We start from the raw sequence: 24,285 nt of genomic DNA on the forward strand, positions 1-24,285 counted from the left end.
TCATCCTCAGAGGGATAGTTCTGGATGATATATTATCAGAAAATAGCCTATAGTTTACATGTATTTGTCAGACATCGGTACACTGCCAACTTATTTATATATTCTCTAGTTATAAAGTGAAAGCATGGTCTCAGGAGAGGGAGAAGAGGAAAGCCCTGGTAGTATACTTACACTAAGAGCAGTAGTGCCAATGACAGGTCATGTGTGTGTTATTTTTCAGTTGTTTAAAGTATCATGTGCTAGGGGGTCAGGGAAGGATCCCTGCATTCAGGGATCAAGGTTATCATCTGTGGAGAGAGAAACTCTAACTTCAGGCCTGGTTCTAAGACTTACTAACTGGACACCAGACACATCTGTTTTATAATCTCAATATTGTCATTTAAAACATGAACAGTTTTAGAGATTGTCAGATTATTGATTCAATGAGATAGTACGTGTACAAGTACTTTGTAAATCATTGCATAAATGTGAAGGTTTGGTCTTATAAGCCCAGTTTCCATGGGTGACCAGTATAAGTGGCAGACAGAGCCTTTTAACAGCAGAGGAGAATGCAGCAGCATTGAGTTCTGTCTGCTGGATGAAGGAAACTGGTCTCATTATGCCCCAGGGTCTGTTGGATTGCCTGGGCTTTGAGTTACACATTATAGAAAGTAAATGGTATTTGTTGAATCAACAGCCAGATTTAATTTTCATTTTGAGAAAGTTTCCTAGATCATTCCATGTTTTATTTTAAAGAAAAACAATTAGAACCAATTTATCTTCTACACTTCCCTAGCTATCAAAGGGGAAACCAAAACCAAAACCAAAAGCATTTGTGTGTGTGAAGTTCCTGAGAGTCTACTGAATTTGTAGGCTAATTAATCTAAATGAATAATAAATTAGTTCTGTAATCTCATTCTTTCAGTCTGGCCACCCATTTACTTAATATTTAATTTTCTGCTATTTTTAATCTTTTACTCCAGCACACTTATTCTGGATTAGACTTTGAAATAGTAATTTGGCTATTTTAGTAATTTCTGTCTGATTTAAAATGTTTCATTATTTATCTAATATTACTGGCCGTTCAGAGCTCTTCAATTTGGAATCTCTATAATTCAGAATTAATTATAAAGCAGATATTGTAATGTTAGAACTTCAGCTTTAAAAACTCAATGCCTAGCCAGACAAGAATGCCATTGGAGAAATATCCTTGACAACTACATTATCAAGAAACATCAGTTGGGTTGGCAAAGGTTAAGACTGACAATTACCTCTGGTTGTTGCTCAAATGGTCACTGTGTATTCTGGCATTTTATTCATCTTATTTCAATGGAATGAGAGTTTAAGTATACAAAGTAATTACCTGAAGGCTGAACAGATTGGATTGGACATTGCATCCTCATCAGAATTCAGCAGAAGTGTAAAACAATGAAAATGAGCATAAAGTGGAGAGGAAATCAAAGACTGGCACAGAGAGAGAAAAATCTATGTCGTTCCTTAATTGATATGAGGAATAAAGGGTGTTCTTCTGACCTTGAATTTTGTTTTTCCCCCACTTTTTAGGTTGGCATATGACTATTAACTTAACTGCATTGAAGATTTCCAGTTATCAGTCATGCAAACTTAAAGAACTAAGTCTGATCAGAAAGGAGACAGATGGAGAGGTCACTGCCGTATACCCTTCTATGAGCTTTGTCACACCATTGCCATTCAAAGCATAGTCCACAGAATTAAAATAGCATCACAAAAGAATGCACTACCCATAATAACTTAGCATTATAAACTTGTGTCATAAAATATAGCTATATTTTAAAAGAGATCCTCAACATATTCTGTTAGGTGACTTTTCATTAAATGTAAAAGATGTCTGGAATAAATCCAGTTTATATGAAAAGAAAACAGAGGTTTTATTTTATATTTACTCAGACTTGGATTGACACCTAATTATTTTACATGTGAGTCTTGAAATAAATATGTACTGCCATTAATTTCACAGAATAAAAACAAAAAAAAGTTGACCAGTAAAACAAGTAATAGACATGACAACTTCTCCTTATAAGAAATGTTTTGGAGTGGTCACGAATTTCAGTTATGAGATGTTGTCACTAATTTAGAAGACTAGAAATAGTTTGGACAGATAACATTAAATGTAGCCGACTATTGGGGGAGAACTTCATGACTGAGCTAAATTGAATGTATTTTCAGAGTGTGAAATTGCTCTCTGAATATACACATAGCAGTGGGAAAAATCAACTTGAGACACGTGGTGAGTATGGGATTAACAGAAGAGAAGCAGTGTGAAATAGAATAATAAAGTTACTTCTAAGGATACAGTTGCATAACAAATGATAGAAAGATATACATGTACAAGTTTTTGAGGGATTCTTGGTATTAGATGAAAATAAAACTAAAAATGAATAAATATCCATTAATACAAAATTCCTAAATAAACTCTCAGACTCATATGAGTTGAAGTAATATATATATATATATATATTCTAAAATGAATGAAGGCAATTCATATGCAGTTAACATATGTTAACTCTTTATGATATATAACTATTTTAGAATAGGTGCTTAATACAATCTTATTTTTAGGTAAATAATAAAAGTAAATTACTAAATTTAATGATTGAAAATTTAAATATAATTTTTGGAAGAAAAAGCCAGAAACTGCAATTACATCTAGGAACAAATAAGTGAGAATAAAAGGAGCGAGGCACCTTCTAATATTTTCCTTATGCTCTTTCATTATGTTTGAAATTATTAACATTATAAAATATTGTATGTATTACAGTAGAATAAAATGTACTTTTTAAAAAAGATGACTGTTCCATCTCACTTTACCCCCAAAGTGCTCGTCCGCCATACACCCTGGCTTCATATATATTTGGTCATTCAAAGAATCCAAAATACTCTTTGAGGATATATTCCAAGGATTTCATATGTGGTTCTTTATATTACTTTGACAATAAACATTTTTTTGTAAGATAATTTCTATATATAATTCACCTGATTGAGAAACGGATTTCTGGGTAAAATGTTCAGTGTTCTTGTTTTAAATCAATCAGAACACGGTAATGTTGTACCATTCAATTTAAATCTCTCTTAGAAAAGATGTGTAATGATTTTTTAATGACTACCTTAAAAGCATTTTCAATATTCTAAATTATTTAGCTTAATATTGTTTCAAATTTAATAACCATTTTTATGATCTATATTGTAGAACACTGCGTATATAGGAAGTTGTTTACATTTTAGATGAAATATTTAAGCAAATGGAGATATAATTAAAGTGTGTATGGATTTCCCTTTTTAGATGGAGTTGTAGTTTTCTAATTTGTTCCTCTGATTATAAGCCTTCAAGTATTTAATGATGAAGCAATAGTATTTATTGAATAGATTCTAAATCTAAATTTATATTATATATAGAGAGAAACGTAGAGTTTTCAAACATTAAAAATCGGTTTGAAAAAACATTCAAATTCTAGAAAACATACCAAGCGAATGTTGTCTATCTTTTATTTATTTACTTTTCTCATAAAGATTGAGAGAACTAAGTGAGTAGCTTTATACAAGAAATTGCTACAAAAATTACAGTCAAAGTGTTAGAGATATTAAAGATGTAGAATCAAAGCACCTGGGAACTAATTTGGGCGACTCCTGCCTGACTGTTGGAAAAAGATTGATAGTGATATATTACTTCAAATGGGGAAGTTTGAGGGAGACTGGTTTTGAGGTTAATATATTTCACTTCGTAAATCTTAGCTTTTGAGGGCCCTGGGCAAATGGAAACATTTTTTGAATATACGTAAGCAAAAAAATAAAAAGACAAAAGAAAGAAATTGAAGTCAAGTAAAGAAAACTAGGCTTGAGGTGTACTGCAGCCCTTAGTGTGTTTGGACCACACTAGGTACAGGATATAAAGGAAAGAGTAGAGGAATAAGATGCCAACATTTCAAAAGCGGCTCAAGAAGGGTACTAAGAAAGAAACCCCAGTAAGAGTTCCCTCATAAAAAGTGAGAGGAGAATACTAAGAAGGTGGGGTGAGCAGCAATGCCAAATGCAGCAGTGGATTGTGGATATAGACTAAAAATATTTATTGATGATGTCTTTCCACAAACCTGTATTCCTGTCAAGGTTCTCTTATTAAGTAATATTTGTGACACTCTTAGAACATTGGCTTGACCTGTGCAGAGTAATCAACATAGAAGTTTTTGCTAAAGTTTTAGTAGGCTTAGGATTCGATCACAAGTCATCTCCATGTTACACAGATTCAGAAGTCAGATTTCAGAGGACTGAGAGCTAAAAGCAGAGATAGCAAATACGCAGTCTTCCTTCAAAAATATTTTATATAAAAAAGAAAAGAAAGAGGTGTATTTGTGGGTAAGACTTTTAGAAACAGAAAGGACAACCTTCCTACAGTCAATAAGGGGCTTCAGATCTTTTCACTTCCATCTTCCTATTTTCTCTTGAAAGGTCTGTGTGTCCCTTGTGAGGTGAGTCAAGGAGGGGATTCTCCAGTCCCACTGGTGGTAATGCATGGTCATCTTAGCCTAGTCTCTGTTAAAATGGAAGTTCCTGTGTCCTCAGTTAACAGGAAGAAAGTCAAAGGAGGCCAACATATTTAAAATTTTTATATCTGTCTCAAACAATTGCAAATAGTAGTCTTATTTTTATGGTAGAAAAACAGATGAAAGAGATTTAATGTGTAACCTAACATCAAGGCTCAGGGCACAGGCCTCCAGGGTTCCCTAATAGAGTAGTTTTCCATGCAGCCTGTATGCATAAGCTGTTTGGTAGGAAAATGAGTCACCTATGCTTTTGCAGGTTTTCTGTTGTTGTTTCTTCTTTTGCTATTCAATTGTTATATTGATAAGGGGATAGGAAGGAAGGAATTTTAAACACTTACAAAGCAATGATTAAAGACATTTTGGTAGTAAGTAATCTTCCTTCACAGAATTTGTTTACTTATTTTTGATGCACTCAGTATTCATTATCTGCAACTCTTTATGATGAACATAGAAAATAGAGGGAGAAACTCTTCCAAATCATGACTTATTACTGAGTGGAAATATCAGTGACAGTTGAGGTGAAAGTGCCAGAATAGGAGGGTCTGCTACCTCTCTGTTGATAGCCTGGGCTAGAAACGATGCAGTGCAACACAAATTAGACAGTATCATTAATTTAGAAGTAGTCAATAAAAATTGCATATCACTTCATGGAAGGCTAGAATGAAATCCTCTCCGTGACTTCAAGGCAGAAGACCCTAGTGTGCCTCATTGCCACATTGAATATGGGGGGCACTTCTTAAAAACCTGGCCTTCCCTCAATAGATCTCATAGAAAAACATACATCAACCTCTCCATAACCCTGAACATGAAATGAGAAATCTTACTAAAAACAGCTGTAGCTGCTTTCTCATGAGAAGAGGAGGTGATGATTGGGGAACAGATGCTCAGCTTCTCCCTCAGTGACAAAGCATATTGATGATTTCAAGGAGGGCTGGCATCTTGAAGAAAGCAATTAGGTTCTTTGCGAGTGATGGTGATAAAGAAACCAAAGTAATTAGAACAGATTAAAGCAAAGAAAGATAAATACCTTGCCCAAACAGAGGTCGAAGCTACATGACCACAATTACTTTGGCAGGAAACAAAGCAGTATATACGGTCATGGGCAGCAGTGTCTCAATATCCCAACTGTATTTCATATAACATGATTATTAAAGGCCTTTAATTTAAGATGGCATATGTGATCACATCATGATAGTATATTTGGTAAAAATATTTTCTGATGTCGCTGTTTTTGAGATGAACGTTTACATTTTATACCATAAGCACACTTAGAACAAACCCTAGGAAATCATTTATGAATTTGGAATTTATTCTCTAATTTTGTATGGATATTACATAGTTAGATTGTAGAAAGCTCATTTTTTCAAACACACTTGCTTATTTCTACATTGTTGCTGATCTGCAATCAGTATGTAGTTGACTAGAATCCTGAATATTATTTGCTGGCAAAATACAGGTGCACAGGCAATAATAATTAAAATTACTCAGCGTAGGTATTGCAACCAATAAATACACCTAAAAGAGTGGCTTAGTCATAGATTTTTTTTCAGTCATCTTAAGAAACAAAATTAGAAGTGAGATTGATTCTGTAGATCTAAGAGTAGAAACCTGAGGAGTTAAATAAATATATAAGCTAGTATAGAAGGCACAGGTTAATAAACAAGCCTCCTTCAACAGGAATTGAATTGTCAGCTATACTCTATAGGTCAGTTTTAGGTTGATGAGAACACTTTTTACATGTCAGACAATACCTGACCCTCTCTGATAACATGCCCCTTCCTCCCCCACTGTTCATATGGGATGTATCTGAAGATCCTAGAAAATAATAAGTAATCCAAGGATTTAGGAGTTAATCCTGAAACTACTTAGAAAAAAATGGACTAATAATAAAGTGATAAACAATTTTCACTGCTAATAACTCTTCTTGCTTCCCTCATCTATGCGTATATTTTAGATGTTTGCACCCTTTGGAATCCTAAGAAAATAGAACAAGAATGAGGTATACATCTACTTTACCATGGGATTCAGAGGATGCCAATGTCCAAAGCTGATTCTATGAAACCCCACTCAATTTATATAAATTCTAAAATTTTGCTAAGTCCTCCAGTCTCTTCCTAGCTCCATCTCTTGCTAACATCATGGCAACCTTCACAACAACAGAGGCTAAAGGCAAGGTTTCTGATGCTGTCTTTTGGAAAGCCTCTTTAATCTTTCCTTTGACAATTCACTATTCACAGTGCTTGAAAATGATTTAGTCATTGAACACTGAATATTCCAAATTACATCTTTTTTTCATTTTTCATTTTTCAGAGTATTGAATTGAATCCAAGTAACTGAAATAAGAAAAGCACTTAAATATATAAAGCAAACATGAACAGACCTAAAGGGAGCAATAGAGAGTAACACAATATTTGTAGGGGACTTTAACACCTCACTTATATCAATGGATAGATCATCAAGACAGAAAATCAATAAGGAAGTTAGATCAACTGGAATTAACAGATGTATACAGTACATTTCATCCAACAGCAGCAGACTATACATTCTCCTCAAGCTCACATGGACATTCTCCAGGATAGATCATATGTTAGGCCACAAAACAAGTATAAACAAAATTAAGCAGCTTGAAATCATATCAAGAATCTTTTCTATCCACAATGGTATGAAACTAGAAATAAATTGTAAGAAAAAAACTGGAAAATCCACAAATACATAAAGATTAAATAACATGCTACTTAACAACCAACTAGTCAATGAAGAAATCAAAAGCAAAATAAAAACATACCTTGAAACTAGTGGAAATGAAAATGCAGCATACCAAAACTAAAGGGATGCAACAAATGCAATTCTAAGAGGGAAGTTCATAATGATAAATGCCTACCTCAGGAAATAAGAAAAATCTCAAGTAAACAACCTAACTTTACACCACAAGGCACTAAAAAAATAATAACAAACAAAGCCCAAAGTTAGTAGAAGAAAGGAAATAACAAATTTTGGAGCAGAAATAAATGAAATAGAGACTAAAAGACAACAGGAATGATAGATAAAACTAAGAGTTGGTTCTTTAAAAAAATTAAAATAAACTGGCAAACCTTTAGCTAGACTCATCAAGAAAAAAAGTGAAAGGGACCAAATAAATAAAATCAGAAATGAAAGAGGAGACATTATACCTGATACCACAGAAATACAAAGGATCATAAAAGACTACTACAATTATATAACAAGTTGGACAACCTAGAGAAAATGGATAAATTTCTAGAAACATAAAACCTTTATGACTGAATCATGAAGATACAGAAAATCTGATCAGATCAATTACTAGAAAAGAGATTGAATCACTAATTTAAAAACTCTCTACAAACAAACATCCAGGACCAGACAACTTCACTGGTGAATTCTACCAAACCTTCAAAGAAGAATGAATACCAATCCTTCTCCAAATCTTTAAAAAATTAGAAGATGAGTGAGCACATCTGAACTTATGAGGCCAGCTTTACCTTGATACCAAAATTAGATAAGGGCATCACAAGAAAAGAAAATTGTAGATCATCATCCCTGATAAACATAAATGCAAAATTCCTCAACAAAATAGTAGAAAACTGAATTCAACAATACATTAAAAGGGTGACATACCATGATCAAGTGGGATTTGCTCCAGGGATGCAAGGATGGTTCAACATCTGTAAATCAATCAACACAATACACCACATTAATAATAAAAAAAATTAAGAATAAAAAATATATATGATCATCTCAATAGCTGCAGAAAAAACGTTTGACAAAATTAATCATCAATCTATGATAAAATAACTCTCAAGAAAGTTGGTATAGAGGGAATGCCTCAAGATAATAAAAGTCATATATGATAAGTCCACAACTAACATCACACTCAGTGGTGAAAAGCTGAACTTTTCCTCGAAAATCATGAACAAGACAAGGATGTCCACTCTTGCCATTTTTATTCAACAAAGTAAGGGAAATCCGAGCCAGAGTAATTAGGCAAGAAAAAGACATAAAGGCATCCAAATTGGAAGTGAAGTAAACTTGTCACTATTTGCAGATGACATGATGCTATACATAGAAAATCCTAAAGACACCACCAAAAACCTGTTAGAACTAATAAATGAATTCAGTAAAGTTGCAGGACACAAAATCAATATACAGGAATCTGTGTATTTCTACACACTAATAACAAATTATCAGAAAGATAAATTAAGAAAGCAGATCATTTACAATTGCATCAAAAAGAATAAAATACCTATGATAAAATTTAACCAAATAGATGAAAGACCTGTACAATAAAAACTATAATGTATTTATGAAAAAACTGAAGAAGACAGAAATAAAGTGAAAGATATTCCATACTCATGGATTAGAGGAATTAATATTGTTAAGATGTCCACACTACTCAAAGCAATCTACAGATGCAATGCAATTCCTATTAAAATTCCAGTTGCATTTTTTACATAAATAGAACAAATAATTCTAAATTGTGTAGGGAATCACAAAAGACCCTGAATATTCAAAGCAATCTAGAGAAAGAAGAACAAAGCTGAAGGCATCATGTTGCTTGATTTTAAACAATATTACAAAGCTATAGTAATTAAAACAGTACATTACTGGCTTAAAAACAGACTCATAGACCAATGGAACAGAATAGAGATCCCAGAAATAAGCCCACACATATACTGTCAATTAGTTTATGGCAAAGGAGCCAATACAATGGAGAAAGAACAGTTTCTTCAATAAATTGTTTTGGGAAAACTGGGCAGTCACATGCAAAAGAATGAAACTGGGCCACTATTTTATACCATACATGAAAACTAACTCAGAATGAGATTAAAGACTTGAATTTAAGACCTGAAACCATAAAACTCCTAGAAGAAAACATAGGCAGGAAGCTTCTTGACATTGATCTGTCTTGGTGATGATTTTTTTGGATTTGATACCAAAAGCAAAGCCAAGAGCAAACATAAATAAGTGCAACTACATCATACTAAAGTCTTTGTACAACAGAGAAAACCATCAACAACAAAAAAGGTAATCAACTGAATGGGAGAAAATGCTTGCAAATCATATATTTGAAAGTAAGGGGTTATTATGCAAATAACTCAAATATCTCAATAGCAAAAGCAAACACTCCAATTAAAAAATAGACAGAGGATCTGAATAGACATCTTTCCAAAGAAGACATGCAGATGGCAACGGGTACATGAAAAGATGCTCAACATCATTAATCATCCAGGAAATTCAAATCAAAACCACAATGAGATATTGTCTCACACCCATTAGAAGGGCTATTATCGTAAAGGCAAGATGTAACATGTTGGCAAGAATGTGGAGAAAAAGGAACCCTTGTGCACTGTTGGTGGCAATGTAAATTGGTGCAGCCACTGTGAAAAATAATATGGAGGTTTCTCAGAAAAGTAAAAGTAGAATTACCATGTGATCTAGCATTCCCACTTCTGGGTATGTTTCCAAAGAACATGAAAACATTAACTCAAAAAGATAAGTGCCCCCCTCTATTCATTGCAGCATTATTTTCAACAGCCAAGATATGGAAACAACCTAAGAACTCATTGTCAGTGAGTGGATAAAGACAATGAGGTGTATATACATACAATGTAATATTATTCAGCAATGAAAAAATGAAATATTGCCATTTGCAACAATGTTGATGGACCTTGACAGTATTGTTATGTGAAATAAGTGATAACAGAGAAAGAATAAAAACTGTATGATATCACTTATATGTGAAATCTAAAAAAAGCAAAAAGAAAAACAAAAAAACTAAGCTCATAAATACAGAGAACAGATTGGTGGTTGCCAAAGGTGGGGGTTGGGTATGGACAAATGGGTGGAGGGAATCAAAAGTTCCAAACTTCCAGTTATAAAATAAATAAGTCCTGGGGAGGTAATGGTAATATATCCTGGTGACTATAGTTAATATGATTGTACTGAATACTTGAAAGTTGCTAAGAGACTAGATCTTAAAACTTCTATATCACAAGAAAAAAAAAATTCTGTAACTATGTATGAGAACAAATGTTAACTAGACATATTGTGGTGATCATTTTGCAGTATTACAAATATCAAACTATTATGTTGTACACCTGAAACAAGTATAATGCTGCATGTTATTTATAGCTTAATTAAAAAAAAGATTAGCATCAACCATCCTAAGACAATTTGAACATTGATTAAAAATTACACAGACATGAAATTAAGAATGAATACTATGTATTAAATGTAGAAAGGACAATAAATTGGTCATCCTTTCAAAATCTGAAATGGGTATAAGACACAGATGATGGAAAATAGTGGATAATGTAGAAGATATTAAGAGAGAGATGAAAGCATTAAATTTTATATACATTTTACTCCATATTTATTAGAAGAGAGAGTTGTGAAATGAAACTAGTATTTTTTTCAAGTCTAATGTGCATTTGTTTTATTTTAGAAGTATGTGTCTTATGGTGAAATAAAGTAGGTATTTAGCTAAAAGACTGTCCTGGTAATAAATCCATCTGCAGAAGATTAAAGCCAGGACTAGCATGGGTTGAAGTCTGAACAAAGATGAAGTAACATACATGAAGCTTCACTAAAAGAGGAAACAATTTATGAAAGAACAAAGCACATCCACAACTCTATAGATTTTTGAAAACAAAAGTAATTTTGGTGCTCTTAATAGCAGAAATGATTCCCAAGTCAAACCACGTACTGACAAGCATCATCTAACATAGTTTATCCCAACCCTTTATAAAAATACTTCTGTAGGTAAACACAGAGATACAAAAATTGATGTCAGTCCTCAATCTTAATTAATAGAAAACTATGAACCATATTCCAGAGGCATTTTCCACTAATTGTGCAACTCATGTAGGTGGATTACAAAGCACAGTTTTGAACTAAACATATACTTTATGCTAAACTCCAAGTGGATCAATACCTCTTAAAAGGTAGGGACTTTTTTCAAACTAACCCTTTTATATACTTTTCACTCAGGGACACAATGACTTCAATAAGTAGAAAATAATCTAAACAAATTGGGAGCCATTGTCCATTTCTTATTTGCTGAGCTTGCTTGACCTAATTTATACTTTATCTGTCATTCCACTGCCATCAACTTTCTGATTTTTACATTCATAGGATAACAAACAAAAAGTGCATGATCCAGGAGAAGGTAGAAGGTCAAGGGGAAATGTGAAAAACATCTAAATGTCCTTGGACACTGAGCAGAAAATATTGACACTCTTTGAGCAGAATTAGGAATAACAGCAATATGGATACATGATAAAGGATATAACCTTTGAGGCAATCCAGATTCCAAAGCACCCAAGCTGCATGGAGAGCATACGTGACGACAGAAGAATGGGAACTCTGATCTCGGTTCCTAGGTCAGCAGTGAAAGAAGTGCGTGTTAAGCAGCACAAATTAAGCCAGGTTGCTCTCCATCAATCTAATCTGATTTTAAACCCTAAGCAAATATGAAAACATTAAGCAAATATTTTATGATATTAACTTTATCATCTCAAAATGGTGTCCACAGAGAATAAAAGTTACCTGCACACGTGTTTTTTAAAAATACCTTAACCACAGTATAGAAGGTGAATAAAATGAAAGTAATTGTGTATAATAAAATGTATTTAATATGCAAACTGAAGCAAAGTCCACCAGAGCAAAGGTCTATAAACTGGAGTAGACATACCTCTGAAGATTCACAGAGACTTTCTAAAGATTTTAGTGTTTAGTTTAGAAAAAGTTAATCATGATCCAAAATAAAATTAATAAAATTATATCTAAATGTTTAATTATGCTCTCTAAAAGATAGTCTCAAATCTAAGCATCTGATCGTTATATGTACTCACTCAAAATTACTGTAAAATAATGTGCATTTTGGGACTTCCCTGGTGGTCCAGCAGTTAAGACTCTGCGCTTCCACTGCAGGGAACGCGGGTTCAATCCCTGGTTAAATAACATGCATTCTGACATTATTCTTATTAAAAATGAATTGTTTTAGCTACTCTGCATTATCACAAATTAATTAATGAAAAATAACAGTTTAATTGTTCTTATATAACGATAAATAAGTAACTTATACAAGATCTATATCATGTTAACATGACAGGTATCTTTGTTAGTGCATTTTACACAATGCATTCAATAAAGGTTTCCTTCCCCTTATATAACATGAGTGGTTATATTATATGCTTAAGAATACTTTATTATCTTCATTTCTGCAGAAAACTACAGTAAGGTTTATATTTTAACAGAAATTAAGTTGTATTGGTTATTTGGTTCGAAAATGCAGACTGCCTTTTTTTTACGTCATGTGATGGATATTTTCTGTATGCGATGTGAGCTAAATCATCAGGTCCAAGCAAAAATAATGATAAAAGCATTTTATCAAAAATATTTTTATTGGCAGAACTACATTAATAAAGAATAATTAATTTCAGCTTTTCTGAATTAGTCTAAGTGAAAGAGTGACAGGCAAATTTAATTGTTATAATTCTTGATAAAGCCTTTGGTTATATTTCTGAGAAACAACAAAAGTAGCTCTCATACTAGTAAAAAATCCTTTGAAGTCTTGTGGTTTACAATCTTTGGTTTCAAAAGTTGAAGGAGAACATATTGAAAATGTCAGCTTAAAGATCATTAAAAATCATCAGTGCTTCTAGCTCACTTTTTGATTTTGGTGAATTCTAGGGAGTTCAAAAAATTGAGAGACATTGCTATGAGAAAGCAAAGTTTCTCAAAATAATCATCCATAAAAATGCAACATAAAAAAATTTATGCTAGTCTTTTTTATCAAAACAATAATTGATAATCATCCAAGGAAACAGCTAAAATCATCTATTGAAGATATATAATTTCTACAATTTTTTTCTTTTAGTTTAATATAATAATTAGTTATCCAAATCCAAAATATATTTAAGGTGAATAGTTATCTTTACATTTAAGAATAAATAAATATAAGAAAGAGCAAATGAAAAAATATACACTACAGAGGTTATAAAATGTTAATATAGCATAAGGAAAAAGCAACACTGCTTGAAAATTCAAGGAAGATCATCTCTAAATTGAGATTATTTTTGTAATAAACAAAAAATAAGATAAAAGCCATGTGCTTGGTATACTCAAAGAGGTGTGTTCTTATTATTTTTTAACTATTTAATTGAAGTATAGTTGACTTATATGTTGTATTAGTTTCAGGTGTACAGCAAAGTGATTCAGTTATATATATACATATATATAACTGAATTATATATAGGATTTTCAGATTCCTTTCCATTATAGGTTATTACTAGATATTGAATATAGTTCCTTGTGTTATACAGTAGATCCTTGTTGTTTATCTATTTTATATATAGTAGTGAGTATCTGTTAATCCCAAACTCCTAATTTATCCCTCCCCCACTCCTTTCCCCTTTGGTAACCATAAGGTTGTTTTCTATGTCTGTGAGTCTGTTTCTGTTTTGTAAATAAGTTCATTGGTACAAAGAGATGCATTATTGAATGATTTTCATGAAACATGAAAAAGTTTGCATAATGAGGAAAAAACCTGACAGATACATTTTTACTTTCAAGCCAAAACAGAACATTAAAATGAATATGTTTTTAGAGCAAAAAGAGAACAAACTATAAAGTACTACTTTTACTGATTTTTATTTATATATTAACTTATATATTTAATAAATATGTGAAAAGACGTGAAAAAAAACATGAATTAACCTTTAAAGATATTATAATGAATAAAAACAGAGAGGATTCCTGAGTCTAAAGGAAGAGGAATCTTTTAATCAATTAATGATGGAATTAGTGTAAATTACAACTCATTAGTTTTGGACAGTAGCAGCACATGGTGATCTAATGGAATGAAATAACAGGATTTTACTGGACTTAGAAAAGTTTCCCTGGAGTGATGATAGAGCTGAGAGCTGAAAGTTTAAAGCAGAAAACATAATGGGAAGAAGAACAAAGCTAGGAGAAATAGCATTTGCAGAAGTCCTATGGTGGCAACTAGATGACACGTACACAGGAATAAAACAATTGAACATCAAAAGTATGATACAAAATTACTAAAAATAAACAACTGAAAATCAGAATTATTAACAGATAAATATATATATTTAAATTGATATGATGTATATATCATACACACACTATCAATAACCTGGGTATTATAATTTGAGAAATCCAGCCTTAATTTGAATCTTTCAGTTTTATGGATATATCACAGATTACACTGTGACCGGACATTTATCTTGAAATATATAACTTGCCCCCCAACACACCATTTTTATTGTAAGCTGTACTAATAGTAAACTGTGAAGCACTCAGTTCTGGGTAAAACTCCTGGTCCTGAAATTTGTAATTATTTTTTAAATTTTTATTGGAATATAGTTGATTTACAATGTTGTGTTAGTTTCTGCTGTAGAGTAAAGTGAATCAGTTACACATATACATATATCCACTCTTTTTTAGATTCTATTCCCATTACAGAGCCTTCAGTAGAGTTCCCTGTGCTATACAGCAGGCCCTTATTAGTTATCTATTTTATATATAGTAGTGTGTATATGTCAATCCCGATCTCCCAATTTATCCCGCTCCCTCCTTTTCCCCTGGTAACTAAAGATTATTTTTTTACCTCTGTGACTCTATTTCTCTTTTGTAAATAAGCTCATTTGTACCATTTTTTAGATTCCACATATAAGTGGTATCATATGATATTTGTTTCTCTGACTTCACTCAGTATGACAATCTCTAAGTATATCCATGTTGCTATTTCATTCTTTTTTATGGCTGAGTAATAAACGAAATCCAACAACGCATTAAAAGGTTCATACACCATGATCAAGTGGGATTTATTCCAGGGATTCAAGGATTCTTCAATATACATAAATCAATAAATGTGATATACCACATTAATAGATTGAAGAATAAAAACCATATGATCATCTCAATAGATGCAGAAAAAGCTTTTGGCAAAATTCAACACCCATTTATGATAAAAACTCTCCAGAAAGTGGGCATAGAGGGAACCTACCTCAACATAATAAAGACCATCTATGACAAACCCACAGCAAACACCATTCTCAATGGTGAAAAACTGAAAGCATTTCCTCTAAGATCAGGAACAAGACAAGCATGTCCACTCTCACCACTTTTATTCAACATAGTTTTGGAGGTCCTAGACACAGAAATCAGAGAAGAAAAAGAAATAAAAGGAATCCAAATTGGAAAAGCAAAAGTAAAACTGTCACTGTTTGCAGATGACATGATACTATACACAGAAAATCCTAAAGATGCTACCAGAAAACTACTAGAGCTCATCAATGAATTTGATAAAGTTGCAGCATACAAAATTAATATGCAGAAATCTGTTGCATTTCTTTCTTTCCTTTTTTTTTTTTTTTTGGCTCTGCTGCACAGCATGAAGGATCTTAGTTCCCCAACCAGGGATCAAACCCACGCCCCCTGCAGTGGAAGTACAGAGACTTAACCACTGGACTGCTAGGGAAGTCCCTGTTGCACTTCTATACACTAACAATGAAAAATCAGAGAGAGAAATTAAGGAAATAACCCCATTTACCATTGCATCAAAAAGAGTAAAATACCTAGAAATAAACCTACCTAAGGAGACACAAGACCTGTACTCAGAAAACTACACGATACTGATGAAAGAAATCAAAAATGACACAAACAGGTGGAAAGATATACCGTGTTCTTGGACTGGAAGAATCAATATTGTCAAAATGTCTAGACTATCCAAAGTGATCTACAATTCAATGCAATCCATATCAAATTACCAATAGCATTTTTCACAGAATTAGAATTAAAAAATTTACAATTTGTATGGAAACACAAAAGACCCCAAATAGCCAAAACAATCTTGAGAAAGAAAAATGGAGCTGGAAGGATCAGGTTCCCTGACTTCAGACTGTATTACAAAACTACATCATCAAAACAGTATGGTGCTGGCACAAAAACAGAAACATAGACCAATGGAACAGGATAGAAAGTACAGAAATAATCCCATGAACCTATGGTCAATTAATCTATGACAAAGGTGGCAAGACTATACAATGGAGGAAAGACAGTCTCTTCAATAAGTGGTGCTAGGAAATCTGGACAGCTATATGTAAAAGAGTGTAATTATTTTAACTTATTTTGAGCATTTTACTTTTTCTGTTATGTTTATTTGTGTTGGTTTGGATTCCTTTTCTTCCCTATTCAAATTTTTAATATTCAATGGTCAGCAACATCCACAAATCCAATTAATATTTTTGTTTATGTCTCCATTCTGGTTTTAGGTGTTAGAATAGTGACAAGCATATTAAAGGTGTTGGAATAGTGACCAGCATATTAATAGATCTAAAACCTCCAAGTGTATCACTAGAATTTTACTTCATATACACCCAAAGGTCAGTGTTCTTAAAGCTTACCATATTTTTTAAAATATAGTACTAAATAAAACTGGGATAATCAAAAAGTTTTCAAGAGAAAGTAAAATTTGAGTTGTGTTTCCACCTCTTGCAAAAAATTGGAATGGATTTTCATGTTAGGCATGAAAATTATCTCCAAAATATCCAGCCTATGGTGCTGAAGACAATTTTCTCTCTCTTTCTTTCTCTCTCTCTCTCCAGCCATGGAAAATTAAACTTGGAAACTAATAAAAGTGAGAACACCTCAGTTAAAAATGGTCAAAGACTTGGTTTCTGTGTACATGTGATATTCGAGATAAAATTTAAGTTATTTATTAAATGAAGTCTAATATAGAAAGATATATTTAGAGCTTGGATGAAATTACTTTTTTTTTTTTTTTTTTTTTTTGCTTTTGACCTCAGCTAGGAAGCAATGAAAAAGAAGCACAGATGATCAAATGTACATAAAGATAGAAATGCAGGCCTCCTCATCTCTCCAGGGGATGCTTTTGAAATTCCATGGTCTCAGCAGCTAAGATGCAGAGAGACACCTGCTGAGACAGATGAGCTCAGAAATGTCACCACTTGCTGTTTTCTTTTCCATTTATGTCCAGATTAGGGTGGCACCCATGTCAGACTATCTAACTCAGTCTTAACATCTGAGGTTTATAATTGCTTACTGGTCCAGTCCCATGACCCAGTTTGATAATGCTTACAAAGTATCACATATCGCCCATCCATTTCTAGGCTATATATTTTATTTCTGGCTGCACTACACATCTATTTCCTGATTCAGGGCAGCAGGACTTGCTGCTGCTTATTACAAATTGGCATTTGGATCTTTCTCCTTCAAATGAGAACTCTGAGGTTGAGAAAGACTACAGAATTGATCTAGAGCTAACAGTTGTTTGAGTCTATTCTAGACCAAAGGTCCAAACCAGTAATCTCATTATAATTCCTGTTGTAGCTCATGTAATTCTAATACTTTATGTAATGCTAATGATTTCATTAGAAAAGTCCTTTCAGAAAGACTTTTTTGACAGCGCTGAATGTGTTCTAAGAATACCAATGATTACTTTATAATCTTATAGCTCCCATGAGCTGCTTTTAAGCCTGCGTCTGATTTAATAAGGATAAAGAACTATTTATAAAATCTCAGAGAAATCTTTTTACAATTAAAAGAGTGAGCAGGTTTGTACTATTCTTATTAACTAATTAAAATCAAGTGAAAAAGCATGTGTTAACATAATTGGAGAAAATGTTAAGCTAAAATAATTTGATTTCATTTTAAATAATCTAGATTTACCCTGCTTATGTGATATGGCTTGGATTTAGTAAATCTACCATCTCTTACAAAATGTAGAAAATTAGTTGAGAAATAAAATATTATTTTCTTTCAAATCAGGGAGAGTCTAAGTTATTCCATAAAAAATATGTACATATAGATTCATATTGAGAAAATGATCTTTCTCAGTCCTTCTCGTTTAGATCTCCGTGTGGTAAACTGACAATTTTTGCTTGAGTATCTGTTTATAGAGCTGCTTTGTCAATTCCAGAAGTTCTCTATTGCTGGAGTCAGCATGCATAAAATGAAACGTAGTTGACAAAAAGAAGAGAAGTCCAAAGCACCGACTACACACTCAGAAAAAGCAGCCTGTGGAAGAGATAAGGCAAGAGAAAGAGAAATGAATATCTATGCAGAGTGCCCTGAGCTGCATAATGAATTCGTATGAGCCCTTGCTGAATATATTAAAGGTAGTCCAGGTTTTCAGCTCGCATAAAAGGGAACATGGTGATGCTGTCCTCCAGAAAGAAGAGTAGGCTTACTTTCCCATTGTTTTTCTTTAGACCCTGTTGAAGACGTTTTGCATCTTCTAATCTCTCTTAAGTTGTTGAAACTAACAGTGGAAAATATGACAATAGCTGATAGACAAGTTGAAACCCCTGACTGTGGTTTGAACAATTCCTGGCTTCTCCACCCCCGTTCATCAGAGTAGACATTCAATCTTAGGTAGCAGAGGCCTCATATTGCAGGAGAAAAGTTACATAGATAATCTGAAATTTTGTTTTTGTTCTAAACCTTTTCTCCCTCTTAAGTATATGACTTATAAGCTAATGGCTGTGTGTTAATCATATAGACAGAGTCCCAAGGTGGTTATTTCATAGCCTATTTATAACAAAGACAAACGTGAACCTATACCTCTTAAATTATTGGCTTATATTTCCACACACTTTTACTGGGCTCTTTCCCCATATTCCAAAAAAAAATGCCTAGAATTCTATTTATCTCTTTCCCACATAATACTTATCCCTCTATACTCTCTTTCATTATCTTATGAAAACTTCCCCTGCCCCAATCCATAAAGGACTGCTCAGAGAAGAACTGACAGCTTTCCTGACCCATCCAGGGAAACCCCTTTTGTTTACTCCTCTAGCTGGCCCTCTTGTCAGGCACATATTCTATATCCATATATTGTATACATGATGTTACAAAAGCAATATTCTAAGACTCCTATGAATGGGAAATAACATGGACAGGAACACAGTCTGCTGTTTGCTCCATTAGCCTATTGTTAAAAACAAAAATAAAAACTCAACACAGTGTTCAATTCTGTGAGCATACACACATGGTAGAAATCTGGCCTCTAACAGGATATTCACCACTGTCACATACTAGGTGAGAAAATTACTTTTAAAATAGCCTAAAATATTGACAGGATGGTGATGAAATAAGATTAAATTTTGTTCTTGCCTAGTAACTTTTCATTCAAAAATTTTCTTACTTTCACTATTGGAAATTTGTACAGATAAGAACAGTGTGTGGGAAACGTGCAAAATCCATATGGTAAGTGGGATGATAGTGTACACGTTTACCTGCTTTCATTTAATTACATACTGCCTTTCCAGTGCAATAGTATCGAAAGGGGGCTCTGCTAACTTATAGAATAAAAAGAGAGAAGAAACATTGCATTCCGTGTGAGCAACAACGTATTATCCCTTTAGACCCTATGCATAATGTTTATTATTTTCTGTAGTGTAGCAGAATTTTAGAAGGTACAATACAAAAATTGCTAAGCTGTTGTTAATTTTTCTTCTATTCCCCTGAACATTGTTGAAGGCAGTTCACTGCTGTCAGGATGCTAAACACATACCTAAGTGTCCTCATCACTCTGAGTGACAAAAGTGCTTTTTAGACTTCGGAAGTGTTAGCTATGAGATTCCAAAGCAAGATTTATACTCAAACCTCAGTCTATTATCATAAATGAGAACCAAGTAGATCTTTGTTACTCTGAGAGTTACTGATCCCTTCTTTTTTTTTTTTTTTTTAAGCAATATATGAATTTTATTTTGACACTAATTCAACAAATAAACTATAATTTTAAAACATTTACAGTAGGTGAACTTGAACACTAACTGGATGTTTAATGGTGTTAAGGAATACGGTTAATTTTGTAGGTGGGAAAGTGATACTTTTTTTTTCGTGACTTCTTGTTTTTTTTGGCTATTCAAGTTAAATATTGAGGAATAAAATTGTATCGTGCCTCGATTCACTCCAAAATGAATTTCCCAGGGGAAGGAGAAAGAGGGAAGGGTCCCAAAGAAGCAAGATTAAAGCCATAAATTGGCAACCGTTTAAACTAGGCAATGGGTACGTGGTGGACGGGAGAGGATCGTTTTATTCTTTTTTTATGCTCAAAAGATTCCAGAATAATAAGTTAAAAGTAAAAAGGAAGTGAGATACACCTCGCCAAGTTGGCCGCCTCTGGGAGGCACCTCCGGCCGCTGCAAGATCGCGCAGGAGGCGGGCAGACCGGCCATCGACTCTTTCCCCGCCGGGGGCGAGCGCCCCACCCCTTTTCTCCTGCCTCCAGGGACGAATGGCGCCAGGGGACAGTCGGGCAGGCCAGCACACTGACCTAGTTCGAGCCACGGGCCGGAGAGGAGCGACAGCAGAGTCAGCAGCGGCGACAGCGAGGCGGCCATGCCGAGAACACGACCCCGGAAGCCCCACGAGGAGACGCGCCACCGTGCGGGTCTGCTGCGCACGCGCCCCGCGCGCATCACGTCGGCGGCCGTGCCCTGCGCACGCGTGCGCACTGCTCCTCTACGCGGCCCCATCTAGAAATTAGTCCCGGGGCCGAAGCTCCAGTGTTGCCGGGCCAAGTAATTAAGAGAAGGCAATTTTCTCAGTGGGGTCGAGAGACCCTGCCATTCCGGAAGCCCCTTCTCTAGCTTGTGAACATTTGGACGGACTGATTTCCTTCCCTTTTGTGCCCTGGAGTACCATCGCAAGATCACAGAAAAGGTTTCAACTTCCAATTTATTGTACGCTCACTGTAGGCAACTGCGAAGTCCTCAAAACGCAAAGCTTAGCAACACACAACTTCCCTTTCAAGGTCTTCAAATATATTTCCACAATATATGTATTTTGTGGCAACATGTAGAAGAGAACAGTAATTTGAGTGAGGAAAATAGGACACGAGGGGGTTTGGGAGGGATATCAGCCTAAGCAAGGTTCCGAGGTGCAAAAATACCGTCTTGCGTGAAAATCTCTTACCTCACCTGGTCCTCAGTCACCACGCCTTCAGCCATGTATTTAACCTCTGCCTTTCCTATTTTGCCACTTTAGACTTGCAGCTCTAGTTCCATCTTTCTACTCACTACAACGTAACATTTCTGGGAAGCAGTGTAGCAAAGCTACTTCAAAAGCATGAAAAGTCCAATTTATCCAATAGTTTTTTTTACTCAAAAGCAGCCGTCCCCAACCTTTTTGGCACCAGGACCGGTTTCGAGGAAGACAGTTTTTCGAGGGGGGCGGGGGATGGTTCAGGCAGTCATGCAAGCAATGGGGAGCAGCAAATGAAGCTTTGCTTGCTTGCTCCCTGCTCACCTGCTGTGCGGCCTGGTTCCTAACAGGCCGCTGAACAGTACTGGTCCTCCGCCCAGGGGTTGTGGGGGACCCCTGCTTAAAAGGACTTATACTAAGGAAGCAGGAATGCTTTCAAAGCCTTAAGTTACTTACGTCTTATTTATAACTAGCATAAAAATTGAAAACTTAAATGCTTAATGACAGGGAACTATTGGAGATAAATTAAAATACATTCATTAGAAGAATTATTAAACCATTAAAATGTTTTTCAAGGAATATTTAATACGGTAGATAATATATGCTTATCTAACATGTATTTTCATATCACTGAAGCTAAAGCAAAACATCCTGTTTATTGGTAAGTATGGCCTGTATGTGTACACTACAGTGCAATTTAAAAAATACTGTAATTATAATTTCAGAACTTAAGAATCTGAACAGATGCCAGTGTTCTCTCCTTTTTTTATATGGGAAAAGAAAATTCTTTGAAAATCATTTGAAGCTTGGACAAAAATTCCATAGCTATATTCTTAGAATCACTCTGTAGAATCTTCATGATTCAGGTGATACAAGGGAAGCTTCAATTCAACCTTTTGGAGAAGACATTCCAGCTCTCATGATCTCATCAACCAGGAGAATGTTGGTGGCAATCACAGTGCAGGAATGAAGAAGCTGTTTCTTTACACAGTAGTTATCCCATACGCCTACTTCTGCTGCTACCATTGGCTCACCTGTGTTCAAGTCTACACCCACAAGTTGACCTGATTCTGAATGTTCTGCTTTAACTTTAACTAGTGTTTCCTGAAGGTCAAAACCAGAGTTCTGAGCAAGAACCTTGGGAATAATGAACAATGCATCAGCAAATGCTTGAACTCCAAGTTGGGCCCTGCCCTTTACACTGGGCTTGTATTTAATCAGGGCTTCTGCCATTGCCACTTCCACTGCACCAGCACCTGGAACTACACAGCCATCATCAATAGCATTTTTAACAGCCCTCAAGCCATCTCTTATTGCATCTTCAATCTGAGTAAGTGTGTGCTTATTTGGTCCTTTGATCAATAATGTGACTGAGCGAGGATCGTTACAGTTCTCAATGAAGGTGAACTTCTCTTCTCCCAATGTATATTCATAGACAAGTCCTGCATGTCCCAAACAATCAAGATTTAGGTCATCAAGAGAATTTAGGGCTACCCCACCACAAGCAAGAGTCAGCCTTTCCATATTTCTCCTTTTAGCTCTGCGCAGAGCTACTATGCCTTCTTTTGCAAGAGCATCTAAGGAAAAGGGGTCAATTCCCTTTTGATTAATAACAACAAATCCTTTATCTGAATCACCACAGACTTTCTTTTTCAGGTCTATTATTTTTTTAACTCTGTCTTCAATGAATTTTCTTTCAGCTTTCACTAGTTTCTCTCTCTCCTCTGCACTCTTGTAAAAAAAGCCAGAATTCACTTCTGTTTTTTCATATTCTAATGACACGTTGCATGTGAGGATGTACGCATCTTCTACTCTCTTTTTCATATCAGGATGCCATGCCCCATGGTCCAAAACAAGACCTCTGATCAAGCTTGTATTGGTTTCAGATTTATGTTTCATCTCCATGATCTCAACCATGAAGAGGTCAATAGGTTCATCTTGTTTTTTAATGGCTAAAATGGAGTCCACTACAGCCTCTGTTAAGACATCAGCAAGTTCAGCATGAACTTTAGTACGTAGAGATGTTCTGGCCACATCTATAAGTGTTTCCCTGTCCATCTCTTTGCTTACTTTGACTTGTTCCAAAAACTGAAGTGCCTTTTCCTTTGCAGCTTCAAACCCTTCTGTAATTATTCTGGGATGAAGACCTTCAGAAATGTAGAGATCCGCCTGCTTCAGGAGCTCTCCCATGATTAGGACATTGGAAGTGGTACCATCACCAGTTATGTCATCCTGGGCTGTTGCTACTTTGACTATTAAGGAGGCTGTTGGGTGTTGAATTTGCATTTCATGAAGCGGCACATTTCCATCTTTAGTGAGCTTGATGTCTCCAGCACCAGAAACAAGCATCTTCATGGTGCCCTTAGGCCCCAAGTTGGTCCTCAGCACGTCCTGCAGCCCCCGGGCCGCGCTGATGTTGACCGCCAACGCCGCCTGGGCTCGGGCCACCTCAGCCTTGGGATTCAGGGTCTTCACGGCCGCCATTGCTGACCCAGCAGAAGAAAATGGGGGAACCCGGCGTCCGGAAGGCCCAGAGCCGGTTCCCTGATCCCTTCTTGATAATATTAAAATCAATGCATAGCTCACAAATTATTCTTTCAACAAATGTTTATTAAGACCCTACAATGTGTCAAGCCCTATTCTGGGAACTGGGATTGTAACACTGAAAAGAGAAGTTACATGCCATCGAGGGAGACAGCTTATAATTCAATAAGTACATAAATGCCTACACAAGAAA

The 24,285-nt window shown here is 34.8% G+C and overlaps 1 protein-coding gene across 1 annotated transcript; it reads right to left on the reverse strand.

Annotated features, from left to right (window-relative positions):
* Positions 1–22,113: 22,113 nt before the first annotated feature.
* On the reverse strand, positions 22,114–24,074 carry LOC103005188 (T-complex protein 1 subunit zeta-like). Its single transcript, XM_057547496.1, has one exon. The coding sequence runs from the start codon at positions 24,030–24,032 to the stop codon at positions 22,437–22,439; it is 1,596 nt and encodes a 531-aa protein (XP_057403479.1). The 5' UTR covers positions 24,033–24,074; the 3' UTR covers positions 22,114–22,436.
* Between the last annotated feature and the right edge of the window lie 211 nt (positions 24,075–24,285).

This window comes from Balaenoptera acutorostrata, chromosome 5, assembly GCF_949987535.1.
Source record: "Balaenoptera acutorostrata chromosome 5, mBalAcu1.1, whole genome shotgun sequence".
NCBI classification, from domain to species: Eukaryota; Metazoa; Chordata; class Mammalia; order Artiodactyla; family Balaenopteridae; genus Balaenoptera; species Balaenoptera acutorostrata.